The 25,117-nt window shown below is 35.5% G+C and overlaps 1 protein-coding gene across 1 annotated transcript in view; it reads left to right on the forward strand.

The window, feature by feature from the left end:
• rxfp1 (relaxin family peptide receptor 1) overlaps nucleotides 1-24,112 on the forward strand; it is a 41,310-nt gene extending 17,198 nt beyond the window's left edge. Inside the window, exons 3-18 of the mRNA XM_043256511.1 lie at nucleotides 3,795-3,878; nucleotides 6,951-7,056; nucleotides 8,918-8,989; nucleotides 10,014-10,085; nucleotides 10,273-10,344; nucleotides 10,594-10,665; nucleotides 10,842-10,910; nucleotides 11,148-11,219; nucleotides 12,679-12,750; nucleotides 13,078-13,149; nucleotides 14,096-14,167; nucleotides 14,598-14,669; nucleotides 15,931-16,160; nucleotides 17,892-18,302; nucleotides 19,490-19,708; nucleotides 20,904-24,112. Of these exons, the coding sequence (XP_043112446.1) occupies nucleotides 3,795-3,878; nucleotides 6,951-7,056; nucleotides 8,918-8,989; nucleotides 10,014-10,085; nucleotides 10,273-10,344; nucleotides 10,594-10,665; nucleotides 10,842-10,910; nucleotides 11,148-11,219; nucleotides 12,679-12,750; nucleotides 13,078-13,149; nucleotides 14,096-14,167; nucleotides 14,598-14,669; nucleotides 15,931-16,160; nucleotides 17,892-18,302; nucleotides 19,490-19,708; nucleotides 20,904-21,205 (2,069 nt within the window). The 3' untranslated portion in view covers nucleotides 21,206-24,112. The remainder of the gene's footprint in view (nucleotides 1-3,794; nucleotides 3,879-6,950; nucleotides 7,057-8,917; nucleotides 8,990-10,013; nucleotides 10,086-10,272; nucleotides 10,345-10,593; nucleotides 10,666-10,841; nucleotides 10,911-11,147; nucleotides 11,220-12,678; nucleotides 12,751-13,077; nucleotides 13,150-14,095; nucleotides 14,168-14,597; nucleotides 14,670-15,930; nucleotides 16,161-17,891; nucleotides 18,303-19,489; nucleotides 19,709-20,903) is intronic.
• Nucleotides 24,113-25,117: the final 1,005 nt, after the last annotated feature.

The following is a 25,117-nucleotide window of genomic DNA, read 5'->3' on the forward strand; positions in this document are numbered from 1 at the left end:
ATTTCTCATGGACCAGCCGCATAAATGAGGCCATTAATCATAATGTTACACGGGGAGGAGGTATTATTTCAGCACTGAATCTTCCTTGTCATTTCACGTTTCTGTTGCAGAGCTTGACAAGACCAGCAATGACACATAGAGGATGCAGTGCACTTGCATAGTTTGTATGTTTTGCGATCTTAAGCACTGCCATTATTTTATTTCTTTTTTTGCTGTCAGCGATAATTTGCCATAGGCTAACATGTTATCACCACAAAATTAACAATGCCCACTTATTACAATGCGGTGAAGCATGCTTTTTCACTTATTAAGGATGATAATATCACACATTCAGTCATGTTGCTTTGTTAAGTATCAGTTATACAGTGTACTGTATTAGTGATGAAAAGCCTTTTTTGATCATTATGTTTGATTGGCTTTCAGTCAAAAATGTACAGTCCTTGTGCATGTAAAATCAATGCAGAGGTCTGATGGGTATCCTCTCTTTTCGTGTAAGCAAAGATTAAATGGTGTCTTTCCTAATGGCTGCCTCAGTGCTGCTCAATATAACCAAGAGTGTGAGCTGCTGTAATTGTGAAATAAGGCTAGACGGGGAAAAAATGACCTGTCGGAGCTTTGCTGGGACACAAACAGCAACATTACCTGTCAATGATGGATTTAAACTCATTGCAATGCTGTTCACTCGTGTCGTGTACAGTATGGCAAAGGAGAAGTTAAATTTATCCGGTGGTTGTGGAGGAAAACCTTGTGTGTTGTAAGGTCTACCTTGCCCACAAATGAAAGGAGCGAATGAAATGAATTGTCTCTTAAAAAAAAAACATTTAGGATTTTTATATTTCTAAACATTTTTTATATTTATCTTCCATGATAATGTTCCAAATCATCACATATCTTTTCCTTATCCATAGCACTTTGCTTTTGAGCGCTTCAGACTAAAATAGGAACATGCATGTTTGTAAAGACAAGAAGGTGAGGAAATCAAGGCAGATTTTTCTTTATGAGTGAAGTGTCCCTTTGTTTTTCTAATAGTAATTTCACTTGATTCATTCTTATAATTTTATCAGATTAATTTTAATGCATTTCATTGACCGGAAAACACAGCTCAAAGGGGAATACATGTTTGTTTTGCGGAATGCATGACTAAACATTAATTAAAGGCAGATGATTTTGATATAGGGTGTCTAGATAAGCCTGAAATGTTTACAGAACACAATATCCTTTTGTAGCCTGTTTGCAATCAAGATAATGAATGAGAACAATAATTATCTGAGAATATTAATTGAGATGCCAGTCAATAGTTTATGCCATTTGAATATGACCTACTTTCTTTTGTCCTGATAACAATATTTGAATATATATGTACATGTCTTTACCATGTGCCATTGTTGTTTATGAATGTTTGAGTGGTAATCATTTTTTTTTTTTTTTCAAATTATAGTTTATGAAAGTCTTAAGACCTGCCATTTTGGCATTTTAAGTTTAAATGAGTAATTGATTTACTATGAGCATCCCTAAAATTGTGGTATGATGTAGTCTTTGGTTGTAATACCGAAATACTGTATAGTGTATATGTAGTATATACTATATGTACAGTATAAAAAGTCATCCAGAATAGAGTTGAACTAAGTATCATCTGCCTGACATTGATCACCTTCTGGGAAAAGTTTATTTATTGCAAAGACTGTTTGAGGTCTTTGTAGTACAGCTTAGATGTTTAATTAACATTTTCATTTCACCCATAATCAATTACCTGCATGACACGAAGGGAAAGGCATAGAAAATTGATGGATAATGAGCTATGCAAGCAAAGTGTTACTGTTTCAGCATCACAGAAGTCATTTTCTTCATTCTTTAACACTGAAGTCTTTAACACTGAAATATGTTTATCATTAATGACCCAGAAGACATTCTTTTGGTTAGACCTAGCTGAAGTTAAAGTTAGAAGTCTACTGAGTGTGCTGAATTTAAGAAAATCAGTTTTCTGATTTTGTGATTAAAGTTTACTTTAATCACAGGAGAGCTTTTACACTGGGTTTAGTTTCATTGTCCTTTTGTCCTGGAGTAGCCCATTTTGATTTTTTTTTTAAATGCAGTAAATGGGCACCTTTCTACCTTCAAACCTCTATACTCGTTTTAAGGTGGAAATGAAGTTTATTGATATTTTAGACACATTTTTTAAAAAATAAAATGACAGACAAATTATTCACGCAAAGTCAGTAGATAGCATTTTGTGTAACTTGACCTTTTTTGTTTATTATTGCATAATTTGAATACAAAGAAATAACTTGATATGAATTGTGGGACAGCTATATGTTTTGACAATAAATATAGAAAATTTTAATGTTTAAATAAATATTGAAATTGTTCTGTTTATTTGTTTAGATTATTTACAAGTATTAGTATCATTTATATTTTTTGCAATAGACACAAGAGTAAAGTCTACACATTAGACATTTAAAGTGGTCATATGATGCTGTTAAAAATTGGTCAGCTATCCAGTGCGTTGTGTTTGGCCAAAAACCTCAAGCATGTGATAGAAATGTTAATTTGTATACCATAATGTGATGCTGTGTTCCGACGCGATAACACAAAAATAATAAAACAGCTCATAAATTAGACATTTGTTGCATCCAGTGGGGACATAATTACTGATTATGATAAACTTATACTGTCTTTTACGTGTTGCGTTGCATCGAGCCTTGCAAACATTGCTATGTCTGCATTTGTGATCGAGGAAACAACGAACAACAAGCATTACTCTATGCTGCTCAAATGTTGCATTTGATTATTCAGTGGCAAATCTGTAAATATGAAAACATAGGTTTTTACAGACTGTGAGAAGACTGTCCTTGCAGAGGTAGAATTGCTCCACTTTGGAGACTCAGCACAGCCAGCATAGACTACTACCAGGTTCAAGGAATCAGTCCTCCGTAAATGCGCTGAACACACTCTAATATTTGTTTTAAAATGTTCTGGAACAGTGTTGAACTTATTTTGGAAGTACAAAAAAAGGCATTTTACTTTCACGAAACAGTGTCTCCAGAACATGGTGCCGACAACAACAACACTACAGAGAAAATAATAGCTCCGCCTTCTTTCTTTTGCGTAAAATGCGTAAGTGCGGCTGGTCCAAACTATTAATGGGTTTCTTCCACATATTTCAGTAAGGGACAAAATTTATGTTATATCAAGGCATACAAGTCTTAATACCCAGGGTTTCTGGGTCCTTTTAACAAAAAGTCTTTATCTCTCTGACCTCAAACTTTAAAGCAATATTGTACATAAACGCTTTGCATGTGAATACATATAAATATGAATGCGATCAGCCAGACAGTGATTGATGAAGGTGTGTTGAGTGAGCCAGAAGGTTGAGTTTAATTTGTCTGAGATGTTAAGTGTGAGGTGTCAGGAGACAGGAAACGCCACAAAAGTCACACTTATTTGCATGCCACCTGCTTCATTTGCTTTACGACTTTTGTAGTTGGCAAGCAGTGTCAAGATGATTGACAGGGGTTGCTGAGTAGGTTAACGTGATTGTTAAAAAAAGCACAAACCCAAAAGCATTTTTATGTATTATGCAACTTCCCCCGAGAGACCAAGCGGAGGCACATTTTTTTAAACCAAAGACCCTGCAAAATGGTCCTGAAAATGGCCATTTGAATTTCCCATTGTGGGCATTGCGTGTGTTCTCTGTCACACCTGTGAACATCTGTGCAAAAGCAAACGGCTTTGTTAGCAATGACAAGAAGCACGTGTTTGATTCAGTAACCTTTTACTTGTTGTTTTTCTTTTAGGAGACAATAACGGTTGGCCTCATCTCTTTGATAACTATTTTGGAATCCCCAGTAATAACCTTGGAACCAAGTCAAATGCCTGCTGTGAGTATGCTCTCATTTGTATGTTTCTGCAAAGATTCAGATGATTTGAATCTCGTAGGGAATATCTTAAGGGCACATTTTACATGTTAATTTTAGAAACGTGGTATACATTTATTTAGCAGCTGTGCTTTGAGCAATGAGCACAGCTAAAACAACATCGAGAGGGATAGTTAGTTACTTATTTATTTAGAAGTTTTATCTACTTATATCTTATAGTTTTAGCAACTTTTTAGTCAGTGCTGTCAAAAATTAATTGCATAAATGTAAATTAAATTTACATAATATACAGCACACACATATATTATGTGGTACTTTGCACCGCTCTTTTTAGATTGCACCAGTCATTATTGAAATGATCTTGCTGGATCTGTTGATTTGTGCATTTTGTCAGTAAATAATATGCAGAATTTTCCCCTTCCATCTGCACTTTTATGGGATTCGGCTAAGCACAAAATCACTTACAGCCATCCGCTTGTGTTCTGTCTTTAAAAATGTTGAGTAATTTGAAGGCCATATGTCTTTTGATCGTGTTTTGTGTTGTTTTTGTTTTTTTCTCATTTAATTAAAATTTTTACCCAATCCTTCTCCTTTGTGTCCCTGGCTTTGTATTGTATATTGCATTGTTTTGTATCTGTTGTTCAATGCATAAAAAAAAGCTACTAGCACTTCTAGGCATTCACCATTAAAACGCCAGTATTGCACAGCATGTTCATGAGTTTTCAAGAAAGAGGTGTAATGTTTTTTTAAATGTTTTGGTGATTTTAAATATCAACACCATAGCTCTAAAATGACTTCTCTTCACATGTATTAAACAGCCAGTGGTCCTGAAACTGAAGTGTACAATGTATACATGTTGTGTGCTGCATGTGTATAATTTTTTAAAAATATCAAAAAAATGCTGTCAAATTAAATCACCTGATCATTCCCAGACATCACATTATAAATCCCTATAGTGTATTATGTGATTGCAGCTTTTCCAGTCAGCGGTATTTGCATATGTTTGGGCACATGCGTCTGATGCTTGGAGTCATGTGTAATGCCTTCTTTATCCTAAAAAGTGTTTGGACAGGTTAATGGCTCAGCACGGGTGGTAGCTGTCTGTATGTTGCTCACTTTCTTTTCTTCACATGCAAACTATTTTTTTTAATTCAGTTATGAAAGGTTGTTTGATTGTTCTGAAGTTTTATTACTCTGAGTCTAGGAAATGAAAGAAGATTAGGGCAACTGCTCATAAGTCTTAGACAGCTCATATCTTGAGGCTTACGGTTTACTGTTTCTAACTGATAGCTGTATTGATCACAGATACGTGCTCAGAAGGAGCCTGGGTGTGTGAAAAATCTGTGTAATATTGCAGCTTCTCAGCAATGCTCCAATAAACAAACAAGACACTGAACAATGTTTGTCTAAGCATTTCTGCTGTGACCTTTACCAGCAGATGTCAAGGTTATTTTTGATGGATACCAATCAGTTCCTCTCAGGTATCCTAGCAGAGGACCCACAGCTGGAATTCATTACATTATGGACACGATTCGCTTGCATTTTACAGTGGAAAAGTGTCCAAGCACTCATTTTGTTTCAGTTATGAACCATGTGTTTCTTATCCTTTTAAATAACATAGAATATTAAATGTGTATTCTTGTATAATTTTAGATAAATAATTTTACTTACTAAGTTATAAAGTAAAAAAATAACAATAATTGACTTTATCTGATAATTCAGATCTTTTATTTTATATCACATTTTTATTGCATAGTAATGACTTACTATGATCGTCTATTTATTCCATGATTGTGACTTGGTACATTGTAATTTGGAATTTTTATGTCATAATTATTACTTTTTATGTCATTATGATTTGTCATGGTGTGGTGAAAATGAGCTTCTAATAATTTACACTTCAGTGGTCCGAAATAATTTTCATTCACTAATGTTGTCCTCCAATGAGCTTAGGTCATTTACATAACTAAACAGTTTAAGGTTTCAATTATAGTCGATGTGATGGAAACATGCCCTACATGAGCCCCAGCACATGGACCATTGTTAATTAATGAAGTACAAGCAGAACTATGCAAGACACACTAAAACGACCCGAATGACCAATTAAAATCCAGCTCGTGTTGGCAGTGATGACTTTGCTGTATTCATCCCCTCATTACCAGCAAATTTAGCTCTGAAAGCCCAAGCTGATTGGTCTGAAACAGCGTGAGCTTTATTACAGCACCATCTCTGTTTTGCCTGCATCTCTTCTCTCCTCTTCTCTGCAAATGAGTCACCCCGGGCCATCCTGGTGAACGCCGGAGTTTGATTTCTTTTTCTTTTTGTCGCCTCCCTGCATCTTTTGTTCTGTCTTTGTGCTTTCACATCCTTCCCCAATGTTTAATGCAGATAAGACTCTGTTGGAACAATGTGTTGGGCCACAGATGGTCTGTCGGAGGCATTTATTTTCCCTGGATTTGAGGGCAACCGTCTGCTCTGTTTAACTGCGATAAAGAGTTGGTGTATCTTGTGGGGCTTAATTCTGTCTGACAGACTGTCCAACTGCTGACGCCATCAGATTACAAACATTCCTTTTCAGTTTTCACTTAAATACACTTTCAGTTCAAAATCCATTTCTTATTTTGAAAAATCAGCTCACAGTATGTATGAATGACAAAAAAGTACAGTGTGTAATGCTATTTTTTTTTTTAGAAATGTGAAAATTATAACAAAAGATATAGTCCTCAAATTTGTGCTATTGGTTAGACTATTTGGAGTAATGAACCTACCAATGGCTTAAGCATAGAGAAAGCATTTAACATTGAATTATACACTTGCCCTTTAAAGTTTTGATTTCTCTTGAGAGCTTAAATGATTCTAATTAGGAAATCTCAGTGGAACTTATCCTTAACCTAAGTTGACTTAGACCAGTTTGCAGAAATAATTTAGTGCTTATTAGTTCAGCATGACTGTTCACATAATAAGTATATCTACAGATCAAACTGTAATCCAAACATACTTTTTGAACACCAAATTATATATCTAAAATGTTGTCTGGTTTGTCTCCCATTTTATCTCACCCTTTCTGTCACACAGTGCTTGGGACCGTCCCAGCTGAGTGCCAATGCAGGGATCTGGAGCTTGACTGTGACGGTGCTCACTTTAAAGAGGTCCCCACGGTATCCATTAATGTCACCATGATGTAAGTTTCATGGCTTGTGTGTGGAGTGTGCCTGCAGTTTGTTGAGTTTGTTTGACTTCTCGGATTTGCATGAGTTGCCAAGGCCCTCTGGCAGACTGATAAGTTTGCCTTATGTGGCTATATCATTTTTAAAAGGCACTAGTACAGTTTTGGTACTAATATGTACAGTTATTGGTCCATATATATTTGGACACAGGCATATATAAAAAAATAGCTGCTGATCAAAATATATTCAAGTTACAGTTATATCATTTAAAGATTGTGGGCTTAAAGTGAACAGGTGCAGCAGGTAAAAAGGTGGTTCAGACGTGGCCGAGGCTATGCCCGCATGCCTTTTCCTCGATCGCTCTGCTCCCAGGAGGTCTGGTGAGGGAGCGCCGGGACGTGGTCAGTCTACTTCTTGTAGTGCCATTCTGGCCATTTTGAGTATGGTTCTCGAACCTGATTTCTCTCCATCATTGTCATTGCAGCCTACGACGCCCCCCTCGGTGGCCAGTCAATGGGCAAAGACCCCCTAGTAACACATTTCCTCCACAGTGAGCTAAGGATGAGGTCTTTGGCCTGAGAAGCTTATGCTAACTGGTGGATCAGGATGCTATTTCATATCCTATAATGTACATTTTATTTATTGTGCTTTTGTTCAATTACATTTGAGCCCCTGAAAATGGGGGGCTGTGTATAAAATAGGCTTAAATTACAGCTTACATAGGTCCAAATATATTTGAACCTAATCTTTACTAACAAGACCCATTTAGGGAAAGTAAGGTACAAAAAGGTAGCTGTTGTATCTTAGGATGCCTCCTCAATTTTCAGTGACTGAATAACCATTTTTGTCTCCAAAGAGTAGTACATGTGCTTTAGGAAACAAGAGAAGGTTGCATCAAAAAACAAGAAAATACTTAATTGTGTGTGATTTTTTTTTTTAAGCATTGAAAAAAGATAATAGCATTAAAAGGTAATTGTTCCAGCATTATTCTCCACACAGCTTAATTGTGAAGCTTTGCTCTCATTTTTATTCAGTGCCTCATGAAAATCTCTATTCTTCACGCAATAACTGTCTGATATAAACCTAGCAGTTTAATATGTGAATTTGAAATGCATATTTATGTATCAGCTGAAGCCGCATCTTAATTAAGTCCCAATTTCCTGTATTGCTGCTCTGTTTGATTTTCCGCCGTTCATTAGCATGCCACAGTGAAATTCACATCTACCTTTCAGTAATGCGGAGAATCTGACAAGGTGTATTAAATGCAATGTCACTCTCTGACTTCAAGTAGACTCGCTGCATGTCTTCTCTCTAAGGTCTCATGAAAACCATTGCTTTTAAACAGCCTCTCTTTATTAAGTGAAATATAACTTTAGGTTTTTCATAAAGTCAGATATTCCCATGTATTCCTGTGTTTCCTCTTGAATATAGAGTATCACAAAATCAATCAGACCAGAGTCAAAACACATCTCATTTTATATCTGGCGCTAACACAAAACATACATATAGCCTAAATATAAAAATATGAATATGTTTACATGTCATTCCTATGTTTATGAATATGGAACTGGATTAGGTCTATGTTAGAGGGCCATATCAGTTTAAAGTAATTATATCATTGTTTCCATGTTCATCTCATATTTATGCCAATTTGCTGAAGTGCCGTCTGGTAAGTTATAATTAGCTTTGATGCCATATGTTTGTTTAGTAGATCAGTTCCTCAATCAGATGATGGTGGGTGGAACTAATCTTGGTTTTCTGTAGCATAATGAATCTATCTATCTATCTAGAAACATATGGCCACTGTAAAGTGTGCTGACTCTTTTTTGAGATGTATTGAACACTTTGGTAATGTCTCTTTTGTTCATGCTGCAGGTCTCTGCAGAGGAACCGGCTTAGGAAGCTAAATGCTGACATGTTCTTGAAGTACCAGAGCCTTCAAAAGCTGTAAGAGCCTCTCTGCTTCACTAAGCATATCTTCTCTTTGTCATAAGACTTCATGGATGTTGTAATGCTAATCGCAGATGTTCACAAAACGTTGTTTGTTTGCCATCGTTGTGAGAAGTGTGAGGTGTTGAGGGAGATTAAACAATCCCTATGGAATAAAACACTCGCTGCTCTCCACAGGAACTGAGCCAAACACACTTGATAGCGTTCTTTTTTTTTTAGCCTGACAAAAATGGCTCAGTGTTTTTCTTCAGCTGTCGATTTTTTTCGAGTGTGTTTGCATGTCTTAATCTGACATGCTTGTTTGTTGTGAGTGTCATCTGGTTTCGCGTTCAGAAATGCCAGCTGACTCAAACAGAATCAGCCCCAAACTTTTGTCCTCGCTCAAACACTATTCTTGATCTAGTGACAGATACAGGCTTCATTGTACAAACAAACTTAATCTGAGCAATGGAGGAAAAGGAATAAAACAAATAAAAGCAGGAATAGAGGCTACAGAGCATCTTTTGTGGAGCTCAAAATGGTCTAAGCTTTCGATTTTTTTTTAGGTTTAATCACATCGTTGTTGGATATCAATATGGATAGGCTACAAAAAATGTTTTTGGCTGTGCAGTAAGGTTTAGATGTGGAGAGAATGACTAGTCAATAGAACAGTGAATGTAACTATATTTTAACACCTAAAATGTAACTAGTGCCTTTTTTCTTTCTTCATTCCTTTTTTTCTTCCTTATATTGTTGCTCTGACTGTTCGAAGTACTTTTTTGTTCCTTTTTATACGTTTTCTAAGGTTTTTGCTTAGTCAAGAATATTTTATAAATAGTGAGAATTTGACCTTAAAATAAAGTGTGACCTAAATAAATAAGTGCTACCTAAGGCCCATTTTTAAATGTAGGCCAGTATAAAAAGCAAGAGCAGCACTGTTTTTAAAGCTCTTCTGCTCTTCGGGAACATAATTATACATTAACATTTTGTGTTATTTCTTTTTCTTTTACTGCTTTTTAATGCTTCCTGTAATTTATTTCAGGTATCTCCAGCACAACCGAATTAAAGCAGTGCACCCGCATGCTTTCAGAGGCCTTTACAATCTGACGAGACTGTGAGTCAGCAGACGTCTCTATTGTCTTTTAAAAGCTGGTGAAACTTTCATCAGCCTCATTTTGTAAGAGTGACGAACGGGCTCGCAGTGAACGATAGATATTTCAGTTCGCTTTTTTTCTTTAGGCGAAATGCTTTTTAAATGCTTTTGACTACACGCAGACAGCTGTAATGTCTAATTTTCTCAGGTATCTCAGTTATAATCGAATCACCACCCTGCTTCCCGACGTGTTCCAGGATTTGCACAAACTAGAATGGCTGTAAGTATTTCTTGTCATTCTCCCATGTCAGCTAAATGAAGAGAGGTTTCAGTCACTGAGGATCTGCTTTAAAGAAACACGAGTGATTGAACTTCCATCACACTTTTAATGGAATGCCATTGAATTGTGGTTCATAACCCTTATGCATAAATAAGTATTAGTTTCCGCAGAACAAATACTGGTCAAAGCACTTCAGTTCTTGAAGCTTCAGTGTTTTTAATGAGCTTCTCCTTTTTTTTTGTCCTGAAGGATTCTGGAGAACAACAATATTCATCACATCTCCTCTTTGACCTTCTCTGGTTTGCGCTCCCTTGTGCTTCTGTGAGTTTCAGCCTGTTGCTATTTTGGTGACTCATCTTCTGTCTTTCAAATGTAAATCTTATATATTTAACCAATGCATAGGAGCTATCCTCTAAACCTTCTTTGTATTCATTTATTTATTTATTTTCAAAATCTGTTGCACTGGTTCTTTGTCTTATAAAGCTTCTGCGTTTCAGAGTGTTGTTGAACAATGCTCTCACAAAGCTGGATGACATTTGCCTGGAGATGCCACGATTAAATTGGCTGTAAGTTTGAATGCGTGCCATTCCATGGTTGGAGCTTTTAAAAAGCACTCTAAAGCATACATTACCAACAACAACAACAACAACAGCAAAAGTGTGAATAAATCTATATTTACACTTTGTTTTAATATAAAATGATTTGCATTTCTAGTAATCTGATGGTAATCAATAAGTAGAAATGATATGATCTTTTCCAACTACATTTTCAATACACCCAGTTGTTTCTATTTCTGTTTGCAGAGACATTGAGGGAAACAAGATGGAAACTGTAGGAAATGTGACCTTCAGGTCCTGTAACATGTTAACAGTGCTGTGAGTATTCTTACCCCTCTGTAAAAGCTGTACAAAACCACCTTCTTCTTCTTCTTCTTCTTCTTCTTCTTCTTCTTCTTCTTCTTCTTCTTCTTCTTCTTCTTCTTCTTCTTCCTGTTGATGACCCCACTGTGCATTGCAAATGTATTCCAATATTTACAAAAATACTGACCTAACCAAATCTAACATTCACAGACATTTACATACAGTATATTTAATCCACAATCCATCTACATATATTAGGGCTAAAGTATCTGGAGATGAATCATGGATTGATATATGTAAATGTTACATGCTAACAGTAAAAATATTTTCTGAGACCTAGGATAAATTGAATCTAATGCTCAATTTTTTTCCGGTTTCTCTTTTCTATGCTTTTCCCCACCAATGGTTATAAATATGCCAGATGAACAATTTTTTATTAGCATATAATTTATTGCAATACAAAAAAATCATAATGTTATTATTGTTTCACATACCTATATTTAAAGGGGGCTTTTAGGTTAGTTGTAACCTATGTGCATAGCTGAGGACCTTTTTGCAAAAAAATAGGTCTACATATTTTTAGAGAAAGCAGTTCATTTTGGAACTTATTTCAAGGAACATGGAAACATTTACACATTAAAAGAGAGGACTTCCGTTATGAATGTAATGCTATATTGCTCTAATTATTATAATTTCACTGATTATATGCAAGAGTGACTCTGTTGATTAGAGGTCAGATAGAAATTTTTCTGTTTTTGTTCTCATAGTAATGGACATTTCATTGTTGTGTACAATACCATATTTCAACAGGTGTGAAATACTTTTAGTAATTTTACCTGATTACTGTATTTAAGTGTTATTTTGGGCTACTTTACTGAAGTGCAAATTTAACTGACAACAGTCAGTTTAAAAAAAAACATACTTGCTACTCAAGTAATCAAATTGAGATGTGTATGTTAGCTGAATGCACAAGACTGATCACAAATAAAATCAGTGATGAAACTTATATACATATAATTGTTTCAGTTATCTTTACCTTAAACCTTTCATTTTGTTCACGTGAAGAATGAAAGTCATACATCTAGGATAACATGAAAGTGTAAAGGATGGAGTATCCCTTTAAGTGCTGTACGCTTTGTTTCTCTGTGCTGCATTTATTTGATGTTATATACACCAGATAGATGTTTTTGATCTGTGCCTTTTTTTTTCCTTTAACCCCTTTAACCAATCTTTTATAAATGATGACTGTGTGGCAATATATTTTATACAGTTTATTTCACTTCGCATTGATACAATGATTCGATATGACAAGACAAGATCCCCCTCGTATGTTTTTATTTTCTCTTTTTCTGCTCATTTGAATATAAGTATACAAGTACTTTTTCCACCCCTTGGTTTTTACTGCACTCTTCTGAAACAGTCAACGTGTTTCTGTCCATCAGGATAAATGTTTGTTTGTTTTTGTTTTTTGTAGGGTCCTCCAGCGGAACCGCATTAGTTACATCCACGAGCAGGCTTTCTCTCTGCTTCGTAAACTGGGCGAGCTGTAAGTTCTCAGGCATTCCCATTCCAATTTTAAATGTTTGCCAAAATAATCACCACAAAGTGTTCTCTGGAGTTTAGTCGTGACCCATTTCTGTTCTATTTTTGAGAAGCTAAGCAAAAAAAAAAAAAAATATGTAAATAAAATAAAAATAAATCCTTCTTGCGTGGATCAATTTCAAAGTCTGGTTTGGTCTTACTGCTACTCAGCTCGACCAGTTACGGGGCATCAGTCATCAAAGTGTTTGGCATCAGACTGCCTTGCTCATCACTTCTGTCAACAGATGCCTGTTTGAAAGGCAAAAGGCATGAATATTTTCTCTCTCCGTAGGGATTTGTCCAGTAACAGAATCGAAGCAATCCCTCCTGATCTTTTCATCAATCTCAGAGACCTGCTTCAGCTGTGAGTCTTCCATTAAGATGCGCATTGCAAAAAAACCCAAACTGCTTCTAATGGCTGTATTTCAGGGGGCACGTGCTGGGGTTTATTTTTAGCCTAATATGACTGTGTTACAGTTCGTTTCCAGGTTAAAGACTCATGGAATAAACCTATTAATAACTGAGCTCTAGTTTTGGTAACACTTTATAATACAGGTGCACTAATAATCATTAATTCATTCTTAACTAATGCACAGATAGTTATGAGTCAAAGGAAGAATGAAGCCATTTATTAATGATTACTACATCAGCAACTAATAAAGAGCCTATATGATTAATAGATTAAGTGATACATCAATTGCTATTAATTAAATGTGTCATCATGTATTCTTTCCTTAATAACATACAGTATTAACTAATAATGCATGTAATATGTAATTACATTGAAAAGGTCATGCTTGATAAGGCTGCGATAAGGCTTGATTATCTGTGCATTAGTAAAGAATGAATTGATGCATAACAATGCACTCATATTGTAAAGTCTTATCAGTTTTTGATATTGTTTTTATGATTTTTGATATTGTATGATATTAATCAGACTTGAGCCCTGTGTATTGAGCAGCATGTAAGAATGACAGTGAAGATTATGCAGTAGATGCGGAAAATCTAGCTTTTTCAATTATTATTTTTTTCATCCTTTCAGAAATAATAAACGAAATAATACAATAAAAAGTATATTTTTTATAGTTTTGTTGGCTACAACAAATCAGACAGTTTGTCATCACCTTTATGCATGATACACCTTTATGTACTATTATGAGGGTTTTATATTTCATATATTTGATAAAATGTGTTTTCATTTCTATACTGTCAGTTATGTTATTATGTTATTAACATTCACAGACAAAGTGCCTCTGCGCTGCTCATAACTTTGACATTAGTGATATATTTTGCCTCCTATTTGTCTGCAGGAATATTTCATATAACCCTATCACGGATCTGCGTGTGGATCACTTTGACAAGCTGCATAAGTTAAAGTCACTGTAAGTCTCTTCATAATTTCCAGAAGCTGAAATAATGTAATCGGTAAGAAGTATGTTTTAAAGACGTTGTTATCCATATTGTAAACTTTCCACATTAAATATTGTGAATAGTTTTTTTATACCACACAAATTCACACAAGACACCACAGAAATAGCTTGTAATTTCAGTAATGTTCAGCGCAGCACAATGGTCCTACCCAAACTTTCACGCCGTGAACATTGTCTTCTCCACTGCTCCACAGACGGAAAACAATCTGCTTTTAGGTCATACTTCAAAGACTTTCAGAGAGCATCTTGGGCACAAAACTGCATATTTGTAAGATAAGGAAAAGGGAAAAGAGGGCTAACGCATTGTAAAGTGAATACTGAAATGCTAATGATGGTGGTTTTCTAAAGAGCGACCCCTGAGAGAAAGCTTTTTGTGTCACAGGAGCATTGAGGGAATCGAAATTGGGAACATTCACAGAAAAATGTTTGAACCTCTCAAGAACCTGACTCACATGTGAGTGCTTCTTTTTGAAAGTTTTGATAACGAAACACTTCTGCTTGCTCAGTTTCTGAAACTGAATTCAAATCTCTGTTTGAAGCCCATTGAGAATAATATATATATATTTTTTATGTTGAATAATGAAGTGTTGAGATTGATGTTTGAGATATTGCCTGACAGCTGAAATATCTACAATTATTTGTACTTTAAAACATAAACCAAATGACAGCAGACCAAATGCAGACAATTTGTAATGTTTTCTCTCTGGAAAATCCTCATTTAAAAAAGATAAAGGTAGTTCTCATTCCAAAAATTGACTACAATAATTTATATTTTATTAATTATTGATGGCAATAGTTTTTCTCCATGACCTGGTATAGTAATTGTAAATATTCACCTGAAAACATCAAAACGCAAACAAAAAAAACAATAAATAAGGGTGTCTGGAAACAATACTGGAGTGTATACAATTCCCTTTTCAATCTTTTCGGATACTTGAAGACCCAATATTGTGTCTTTCTGCTTTGCATGTCTTGCAGTATATAATTCACACTATGAAAAATAAGAACACTCTATGAAAAAAGCAATTTACAATATTTCCTCTCAGGTAGAGACTAAGAGTGTGCTTTTTTCGTTGACAAAGCATTAGTGAAATTAGTGTTATTTTAATAAAGATTGATAGATGATAGCTATGTTAAATGATAGATAGACCCATTTACTTTTAGAAAATAATGATTACATGTTGTGTGTGCAATTCAGTGATTTATTAAAATTAATTGAAAAAGTATCTGTAAAATATTCACTTATTCACTATTTTCTGTATGTATCTTTTTAACTCAGTATTATAATATAAGCATTTTCTTTTCAAATACACTTCTAATAATAAATATTGATCAGCTTATAAACGCAAAATTAAAATATTATTGAGCATAAGGATATTTTAATTGCATTGCAAAGAAGGAGAGAAGAGTGTTTTGAAAAAGAGAAGAACTGTTCACAAATCTGTTGCTTATTTGGTAACACTTTCCAGTACGTTTTCATCTTTAAACGTTAGCATGAACTAACAATGCTTTATTAATCTATAATGTTAATCTCAACACGTGTTAATATTAGTAACTTAATGCACGAGCCAATATTAACAGATATAGATACATTAAATAATCTATAAACAAACAAATCAGTGTATCAATAATCAATAATCTTTTTGTTTTTAGGCATATCAAACACGACGATGATCTGATTATGTTTTTCTTTTGTGCTTCATCCTTTTTTTCAGCTACTTCAAAAAGTTTCAGTATTGTGGCTATGCGCCTCACGTCCGCAGCTGCAAGCCCAATACCGACGGCATCTCATCTTTCGAGGACCTTTTGGCCAACATCGTGCTGCGCGTCTTCGTCTGGGTTGTCTCGGCAACGACATGCTTCGGCAACATCTTTGTGATCTGCATGCGATCCTACATTCGCTCTGAAAACAAGCTCCATGCCATGTGCATCATCTCTTTATGCTGTAAGATGATTTTTGCATCTAGAGGTATTTAAAAGTGATACTAAGCGTGTCGGAATTAATTCGGGGAGCGCTGTATGCTGTGTTGGAGATCATCCCCTTGTGGCCAAAGCAATTTTACACACAATTAGTCGCATGCAACTTTCTGCGCATTCTTTGTTGTTGTATTTCTCTACCTCTAGCATTGCTCAAAATACAGTATTATTTAACCTGTCGTGAATATATTTAAAAATGCTTTGTGTGCTTTAACCAGAAGCTTTTACGCTAGAATGAGAGGGGGAAAAAAATGATTGCAGTCGTGGAAGTTGTCCTAGTTCGGCAAGGCAATGGTGCCTTCTGGAGAAACAGACTGATAGCCTGAAGGCAGCTCATAGCTGGCCAGCGTCATTCAGAGCCTGTGTTTACCTGACACTGTTCACGCTTGACTGAAGTGCAGCCATTTTTTATGCATTTTATCGCATGAAATTCACCACTTCCTGTAAACTAACCATCGCTGCACAAAGAAAATGATGTTTGTGTAACACTTTTCCTAATTCATGTTGTACACACTTTAGCCTGCTCCCAATAGAAGCAGCAACCTATGAAACGGAAAGCAGTCCTTTGATTTCTGCTCTTTGATATGGGCTGAGGAAGGGGGAAATCAAAGTTGTGCACTGGGCATCTGTATGCTCCGGAGAGCACTGCCGGGAGCAATTCAGATGAATGGAAGCTCATTCAGAATACATGGAAATCAATGGCTTAGAGAGTCCTCTTTGAAGTTTAGATTTCACACTTAGATGTAGGTACATTTACAGTTTGTTTTTACGTTTACATTTCACTTGCTAACATGATGCACACGTTAACCAGTTTTTTATGAATAAGAATGAAAAACAGGTAAAGTGGGTTATATTATTATATCAACTGAATAAATAAGCTTTCCATTGAATAAGGATATGATATTAGTATAAATACAACTTTTAAAAATCTGGAATTTGAGGGTGCAAAAAAAAGAAATCCCCTTTAAAAGTCCTTAACTATGCATATTACTAATCAGAAATTAAGTTCTGATGTTTTTACAGTAGGGAATGTGCAAAATATCTTCATAGAAAACGAAGATATTCATACCCCAATAATTTTTGGAAGAAAAATCAATCGTTTATAGTACATGTGTCTATCATATGAAATGGGTCTATTAAAACATTTCTCGAGAAACTTAACTATAACTTACCCACTGAGCTGTTCCTGTAAAATGTATATTTGTAACACTTTGTATATCATATTGATCCACCATCTGCCTCAGGCATGGAAAGCTCATGCTGAGTCTTACACCATGTTTTAAATGCTTCACAATTACCCAGCAGCTGATCGTGCCTAAATTGCTCAATATTGTTGTCTGTGGCTGTGTTAGTCATGGGTAAAGTTTTTCGGTTAAAAGTCTATGGGTGAGAAATGCTCTCAATTTTGGGGCACCTGCAGGGGGGAAATGGGTCAGATGAGGAAAGTGGCTGGTAATAAAGGCTTTTTGATTTTCAGCCTGCTGTCAGTTTTCATCAAGAGTTTTTTCCTATACATAGTTGAAGCGAGCTGTGCAGCGAAAATACTTAAATAAGACTGAAGGTTTTCTACATTTGAAGTTCTAACATCTTCAACTATATTTAAAATAACTATAACATATTTATCGCGTGTAACATCTAAAATGATGCGCTGAACTCATCTACATTTGTCCAGTTTACAAGCTCTTTCTCTGCTAAACAGGTGCAGACGGTCTGATGGGTGTCTACCTCTTCATGATAGGCTTGTATGACCTAAAGTTTCGGGGCGAGTATAATCGTCACGCTCAGGCCTGGATGGACAGTGTACCCTGTCAGGTGATTGGATCTCTAGCCATGCTCTCAACCGAGGTGTCAGTTCTGCTTCTCACCTACCTGACCCTGGAGAAATACATCTGCATCGTCTACCCGTTCCGGTACCTGACCCCCGGCCGCAGACGCACTGTTACTATTTTGGTGGTCATCTGGATCTTGGGCTTTGTCATTGCCTTTCTGCCTCTCGTCTGTAAAGGAGTTTTCAGAAACTTCTATGGAACCAATGGCGTGTGTTTTCCTTTGCATTCTGAACAGCCAGAGACTCTCGGAGCACAAATCTACTCCATTGTGATCTTTCTGGGTATGTGAAAAATCTCTTTGTGTTCAAAAGATGTTCTATTAGATGATAGCGCACAATAGCTGGGTTCTGGCCTTAAAAATCCCAGTCATTTCCTCCATAGAGAAATATATTTTTAATGTTCTCTATAAATCATTTATGAAAGATCTACCATAAGCTCTGAGGTAATGGTATGTGCATTTATTGAAGCCACCATTCAGAGTCATTTTAACATTTCAAAACTGTTGTCATAATCCCTCAGCTGTGTGTGTGTGTGATATTTATTTTATATTTACTTCAGAAAACATTCTAATATTCTGACTTATTGCTCAAGAAACATTTTGCATTATTGTCAGTGATGAAAACAGTTATGCTGCTTTTTTTGAAACTGGATTGTTTGTTGAATAAAACAGAAAAGAAAACAGTTTGGTAACACTTTAGAATAGGTAACACTTGCTGCTTGTTGTTAAGATTAGGTATTGGTTAGGATTAGGGATGTAGAATAAGGTCATATAGTCATAAGGCATTAATATGTGCTTAGTTAGCACTAAAAATGGCTAATGTTCTAATAATATGCATAGTAATAAGCAAGTAATAGGTATAACCATAAAATAAATTGTTACCAAAAATCTTTTTGCCTTTTAAATTATAGAAATTTCTTTCAGTAGTGTTGCCATTCATATCAGAACTGATTGGTTAGGTTCTGATTCCCTATGGAGAAGATCAATAGACAAAACGCACATCTAGAACAGAGACAGATGAAAAAGTGGTCTGTCAATGCTGCACTCAGTTTTTAAGACATTTGAGACATCATAATTTCCTCTATTAAAGCTTACTTTTGTTTGCTAGCTTTCCTGTCCTTACAGCAGTCCTTACAGAGTTATTTTGTTCCTGGTTAAGAAATTGTTCCCTCTGTGAATGCTCAATTTGTTTGTGCGATAGAGGTCACATCCCAGGGTCTAGGTTTAGATTGGAAAAGAGAACTAAGGGCACTGGCATTATTAACAGAGCACCGAAAAAATGCGGTGGCTTCAAGCAAGACCAATCATCTCAACAATAATCTTAATCTTTTTTGACCTGAAAGGTATTTAAAGTGCACTGTTGTGGTGCTTATGTTTTGTATTGAGGTCATCTCAACCGTTGAGGTCTGCATTGATGAATGCTTTTCACCGTTATATATCACGTCAAATACATATCCTGTTTCCAAACAGGTCTCAATCTGGTGGCCTTCCTCATCATCGTGCTGTCTTATGGAAGCATGTTTTACAATATCCAGAGAACAGGAACTCAGACGACCAAATACAGCAACCACATTAAGAAAGAGCTGACCATTGCCAAACGCTTCTTCTCCATTGTCATCACCGATTCGCTCTGCTGGATTCCTATTTTCATACTCAAAATTCTTTCACTGATGGAAGTCGAAATCCCTGGTAAGTGCATTACGGGCCATTTAAAGTCTGAGGGCCATAGGTTTCTTCAAGATAAGTCTAATTTTGAGCTGAAATAATGTTTTTATCAGCTACAGTAATTTATCATTCTGTTTTATTTCAGTGTCTAGTGAAACGGTTAAAATAGACTAAATGTTAATATAATATGAAGAGTTTTACTTTTTACTCCTTAGGAATTCTAGCTAGTTAGTACTCTCACTCATGTACAGACGGTGTATTTCATTGCAATAAATGAGGACTAGAGCTTTTAAGTTTCAAATATGGCACAAAAGCACCATAAAACACCGTATTCCAAGTCATCCAAAGTTATGACTTACAGCTTTGCTCAGGAAACTGCAAAAGTTGTCATTTATTAATGATCTTTCCTTCCAGTGAGCAGCTACCTGCTGAAACTGGATTGAGTCAGATTTTGCAAACTGATTCACTGAAAAAAATGACTTGGCTTTTAAAGACTAGTCATGTGGGCTTTTTCTAAAAAATGTAACACTTTAAAATAGGGAACAATTATTCACATTTAACAATGACTTTTTTTCCTCAATAACTTCCTAATTTGCTGCTTATTAGTGGTTAGTAAGGTAGTTGTTAAGTTTAGGTATTAGGTAGGATTAAGGATGCAGAATAAAATGTTCAAATCACCTTTTGTGTGTCAGTAAAGAAAGAAGGTCATACAGGTTTTGAGAGTAAACAATGATAAAATTGTAATTTTGGGTTAAGCTGTGCTTTCAGTATATTTTCAAAAACCTTTTTAAAAAAAATTATCTCGCTCTAACAATTTCATGAATTATTCATATATTTATACATTTGGAATAGATTTTTTTAGCATTTGAATCGTGATTTGTTTGTGAAATCATTCATACATAGATTTCGTGCACAAATCCATATCTGTTTGTGCAGTGAACGAGACCCATTGAATGCTCTTTCTATCCGCATAATATTCAGCAATGGCTAGGAAAATGACACTGTGCTTCATTATGATGTCTGAACCCAAACTATATTTTTCTAGGACATTTCACTAAAAGACTGTAGTTTTTGTTCCCATCCTCTGTTGGAATATTTCTAGAGATAATTAACGGGCAGTTGAGAGGTCCAAAATGATTTTTAAAAGAAAAGCAATCAGCAAAAATGACATGGTATTCCAACTCTCAATGCATAATTTTCCCCCCATTACTCTCTGCAGGAACCATCAGCTCATGGGTTGTTATCTTCATTCTGCCCATCAACAGCGCTCTTAACCCCATCTTGTACACGCTGACCACGCGGCCCTTCAAAGAGACACTGCTGCAGGTGTGGTCCAACTACAGACAGCGAAGACCGCTCCTCAGCAGCCACCCGCCTCATCTGCCTTCCTTTACGTGGCAGGAAATGTGGCCTCTGCAAGAAAACAGCCAAACCCTTTGCTCACCGGACTACCTGGCGCATCCGTCCGAAATGTCTAACACCACCCAGCTGCTGCCCGTGGAGGGGTCGAACGGGACATGAGGGGGTCTGATGGTGTCCTGCCGTCAGCATCACCTCATGCCTCACAGCCATGGACTCTGGAAGGACATGCATTTTTTGTGGATGTCTACATGCGTGTCTTCACTCAAAACAGGGATAATAATCATGCACCTCATATAACGACTGTTTACCATCGTGAGTGTGTGTTTGTTTGGGAGGAGAATTAGGAGAATGGCACAAAAAATAAAAATGAAAACAAAGACACAGATGTCTGCAAACCCTGCTGAAAAGATCTGCTGGTTTATGCTGATTTTTGCTGGTCAGTGGTTTACCAAAGGAAAGCTTCTGGTTCAGAGGATTGCCTAAATATTACAGTCCTGTCATCATTTCATCCACCATCACGTCCTTGAGCAGAATACAAAAAAATATTTTATTTTAAGTACTGTTTTTCTCCATACAGTGAATGTCAGTCGGGGCAAAAACAACATAATTACTCTGAATTACATAACAAAAATAACATTTATTTAGAATCCATTTTCGTATGATAAACAACTTGTGATTCTATCTCTGCAACAACAGCAGCTCAAAAAACTGAGATCGAAAAAATTTCACTATATAAAATATCTTAACAGCTGATATGCATTTTAACTTCGCATCACTACAATATTTAGAAATAGCTGATTCCAGGCACGTTGAAGGTTTGAATTGGTTTGTGGATGCAAAACAACACAGAGTATCTGAGAGAAAAAATGTCTGGCAGAGGGAGAGAAATAGTTGGATCAGATAAAGAGACAAAAGGATGTAGAGGAGAGGAGTAAGTATGTATGCTGGATTGTGCATCTTTTATGTTTGTTTGCTTTTCCCTTACTCATATGAAACCTATGAAAGCTGATTTCTGCTGTGAAATTGTGCAGAGAAATTGTGACTTTTCTAATAAGTAATTCTGTTTTTGATGTTGGCAAGAAAGAACACCTTCAACGCTTTAAAATGACGATTTTGAATCAGGTTTGCAGTGTTTGATACAGTTAGTATATGTAGGAAAAGGTATTCAGCATTTTTAAATGTAGAGTTTGTATTTATTTACCAAAATGTGGTTTGGGGCAAAAAATGTATGATTTGACTAATTGTGTGATGTGTTGCTTTAGAGTTAAATGTAATATGCTAGAAATATACTATTGATACTACATAAACTTGAAAAAAGCCTTAAAATCTAAAAGTCAGTTTTTAGAATTGTTTGCAAACACATTATAAATGTTAAAAATGCATTGCTGAATCGTGTTGCAAAGACTGAACTATATAATAGTCAGTGGTGGAGTTACGAGTTAATACCGCTAAACAGTTTTTCACCATCTTCGTGATCAGGATTTATTGGGCGGGTTTAAATCAGAGCTCGGTGACGCAATGGAGCCACAGAGCACCGGTGATTCCGTTACCGTTAGATACCACAGATTGCTATCTAGCTATGCCTCCTCACGTTACGTGGTTGCTATAATTTACAAAACAGCTAAGCGTGATCTCCTTATTTAAATCAAGCTGCTTGAGGAAGACAGTTGAGAGAGACGGCGGCTTTGCCCTTAGTGGGCGTGGTTTCAGCGTTGCACGTGGACACGCCCCCAGTGTTTGAGAGCAGAGATGACGGCAAATTTTTTCAACATTTTTTTTATACCTCATTTTACTTCAGGCTTTTTTTAGCATTCAGATTTGACTGGGTAGTTAACAACACATCTTCTGTGGTGTGAAAAACACATTTAATAGACCTTAAACTGACTTTAAGCTTCAAGGATAGAACATCTGGTTCATTTGTACATAAGAGTGACAGAATCTTTATTTTAAGAAAACTGGCATCAGCACACCAGCATCCTAAAGACAACACGCGGTAGTGCCCAGCAAAGCTGATCTTTTCAGCAGGGATATAACAGGACAATTCACTTGATTGTATTGTATTGATAAGCCACTGATCAGGCTCGATTAGTTTGTTTATCAGTTTGAAATGACAGGCAAAATTTAGATATGGCTGAATAATAAAAGTGTTTTACCATCAGTCTGTGTTACACATTTGATTTTTGCCCGTTTGTTGTATTGATTGACATCTTGTCTTTTGTGCTAGTACCGGTGTGCAGCTATTCAGTGTTTATGTGTTTCTTGTCCAAATGGAAATGTGTGTAGCATGTTAATACTTGCTGCTTTTTTTGTAAAAAATGTACATATATATTGTATAAAATTATTTTTATCTAGCCAAACTGGTTCAAGCATCATTCAGGGTTTTAACAGATGGTTTCCATGAGAAATATCATTCCATATAGAGTAAGGTGTAAAGGCAGGAGGTATAGGCCGTTGTTTTAATAAGAGATATCTGTAAGTCATTTTAATTGTCTTTCTATTTCAAAACCACAGGAGGAGCAAAATGTCCATCCAGTGTTGCCTTTTTTATTATTATTCTTGAATCATCAGAAGGACTATGTTTAGCATTTTTTATGGAAATACCCCACTGTACAAATAGAAAACCGTACATCATTTATTTCATTTGAATGTTTTAGTCTGAAACTGTCTGCTTGGTATCTTCTTTCAGGGAGCAATATATAAATATAGTGGGATGAATCTCGCACATGTTAATGAGCATGAGCATATTGTCTATATATAATCCTCAAACAATAAATAAAATAAAATATAAGTATTCATTTTACATCAAAAAATGTAAAGGTCCTAAATATCTCTAATCACTCTAATCTCTAATCTCTAAGCTCTAATCACTGTAGTGCAAACAAATGTCTTTATGCACTTTATGATCATAAAATATGCAACCAGTCTACCAAATGATAAGATACGATTTTTATGTTTTTTTTATGTTTTTTATGTTTCTCCTCTACTCATTAAGCTTGCATTTTTTTTACAGTAAAAAAAAAACATTTAATTTGAATAGATTTATAATGTAATTTATTAATTTGAATTAAATATTTAGTAGTTATTTTAAATAATACAAATATTTCACAATATGACTGTTTTTGCAGAACGGGATTCTTTAAAAAACATTAAAAATCTTACAGTTCAAAAACTTTTGACTGGTAGCGTATGCTTGTCTTTATGCAATGTCATATCACAGTATTGCTTTTATTTTTTCATTTCATTTGAAATTTGACCCGACATGTTTTTTGGGAGATTCACCCAGCTACAAATACCAATTGATATAACAACCTCTGAGCATGCAAGGCTTTTATGTCGGTCGACTCCATTTTAGGGACCCATTTATAAAGAGCTGTGAACTAATTATTAATGACACTCTCATAGCACTCCTCTCTTACATCTGAAAGATTATCATTTACAACTGTGACCGCTAAGCGAAAAATTCTAATTGTTTTGTGACCCTGTCAGCTCACTAAAAAAAAAAAGAGGATATTTTCATGTTTTGTGACATGTTATTTTCAGAGATTCCCTGTACTTTTGTGAATGTAAAGATAAAAAATAAAAACTAATTTTTCAAACAAATGTTTTATTTCAGTGTTTGAATACTATGGTTTCATAGCTCACTGTATCAGTAGGTGTTGATGTATTGCTTCACACCAAGCACACCTGTGTAACTAAATTTAAGTGAAGCTCCAGTGATTCACATGTGGCAGAATGTTCTGTACTATAGGTGTGAAGACATATGACGTTATAAGGATGTAAATCACTCATACATACGGCAATATTTTTAGTACTTTAATACATTTCTCTCACATGCATTCTGTGCTATTTACTGATCATTGCTTTAATTAAAACAAATGCTCCATTAACAGCCACACATAACCAGTTTGTTACAAACCAGAAAGTCATCTCAGACACGGTTCTGGTTTTTTGAACACGTCTGACTGAAAATGCAAGCCGGATCAAACCAGATGCACACATTTATACAGAAAAAAAAGAAAAGGAAAAATTGGAGCCTAAACAGAGAATAGGCCTATAAATAGGTCAGCCACA

Source organism: Puntigrus tetrazona, chromosome 14 (genome assembly GCF_018831695.1).
Source record: "Puntigrus tetrazona isolate hp1 chromosome 14, ASM1883169v1, whole genome shotgun sequence".
NCBI classification, from domain to species: Eukaryota; Metazoa; Chordata; class Actinopteri; order Cypriniformes; family Cyprinidae; genus Puntigrus; species Puntigrus tetrazona.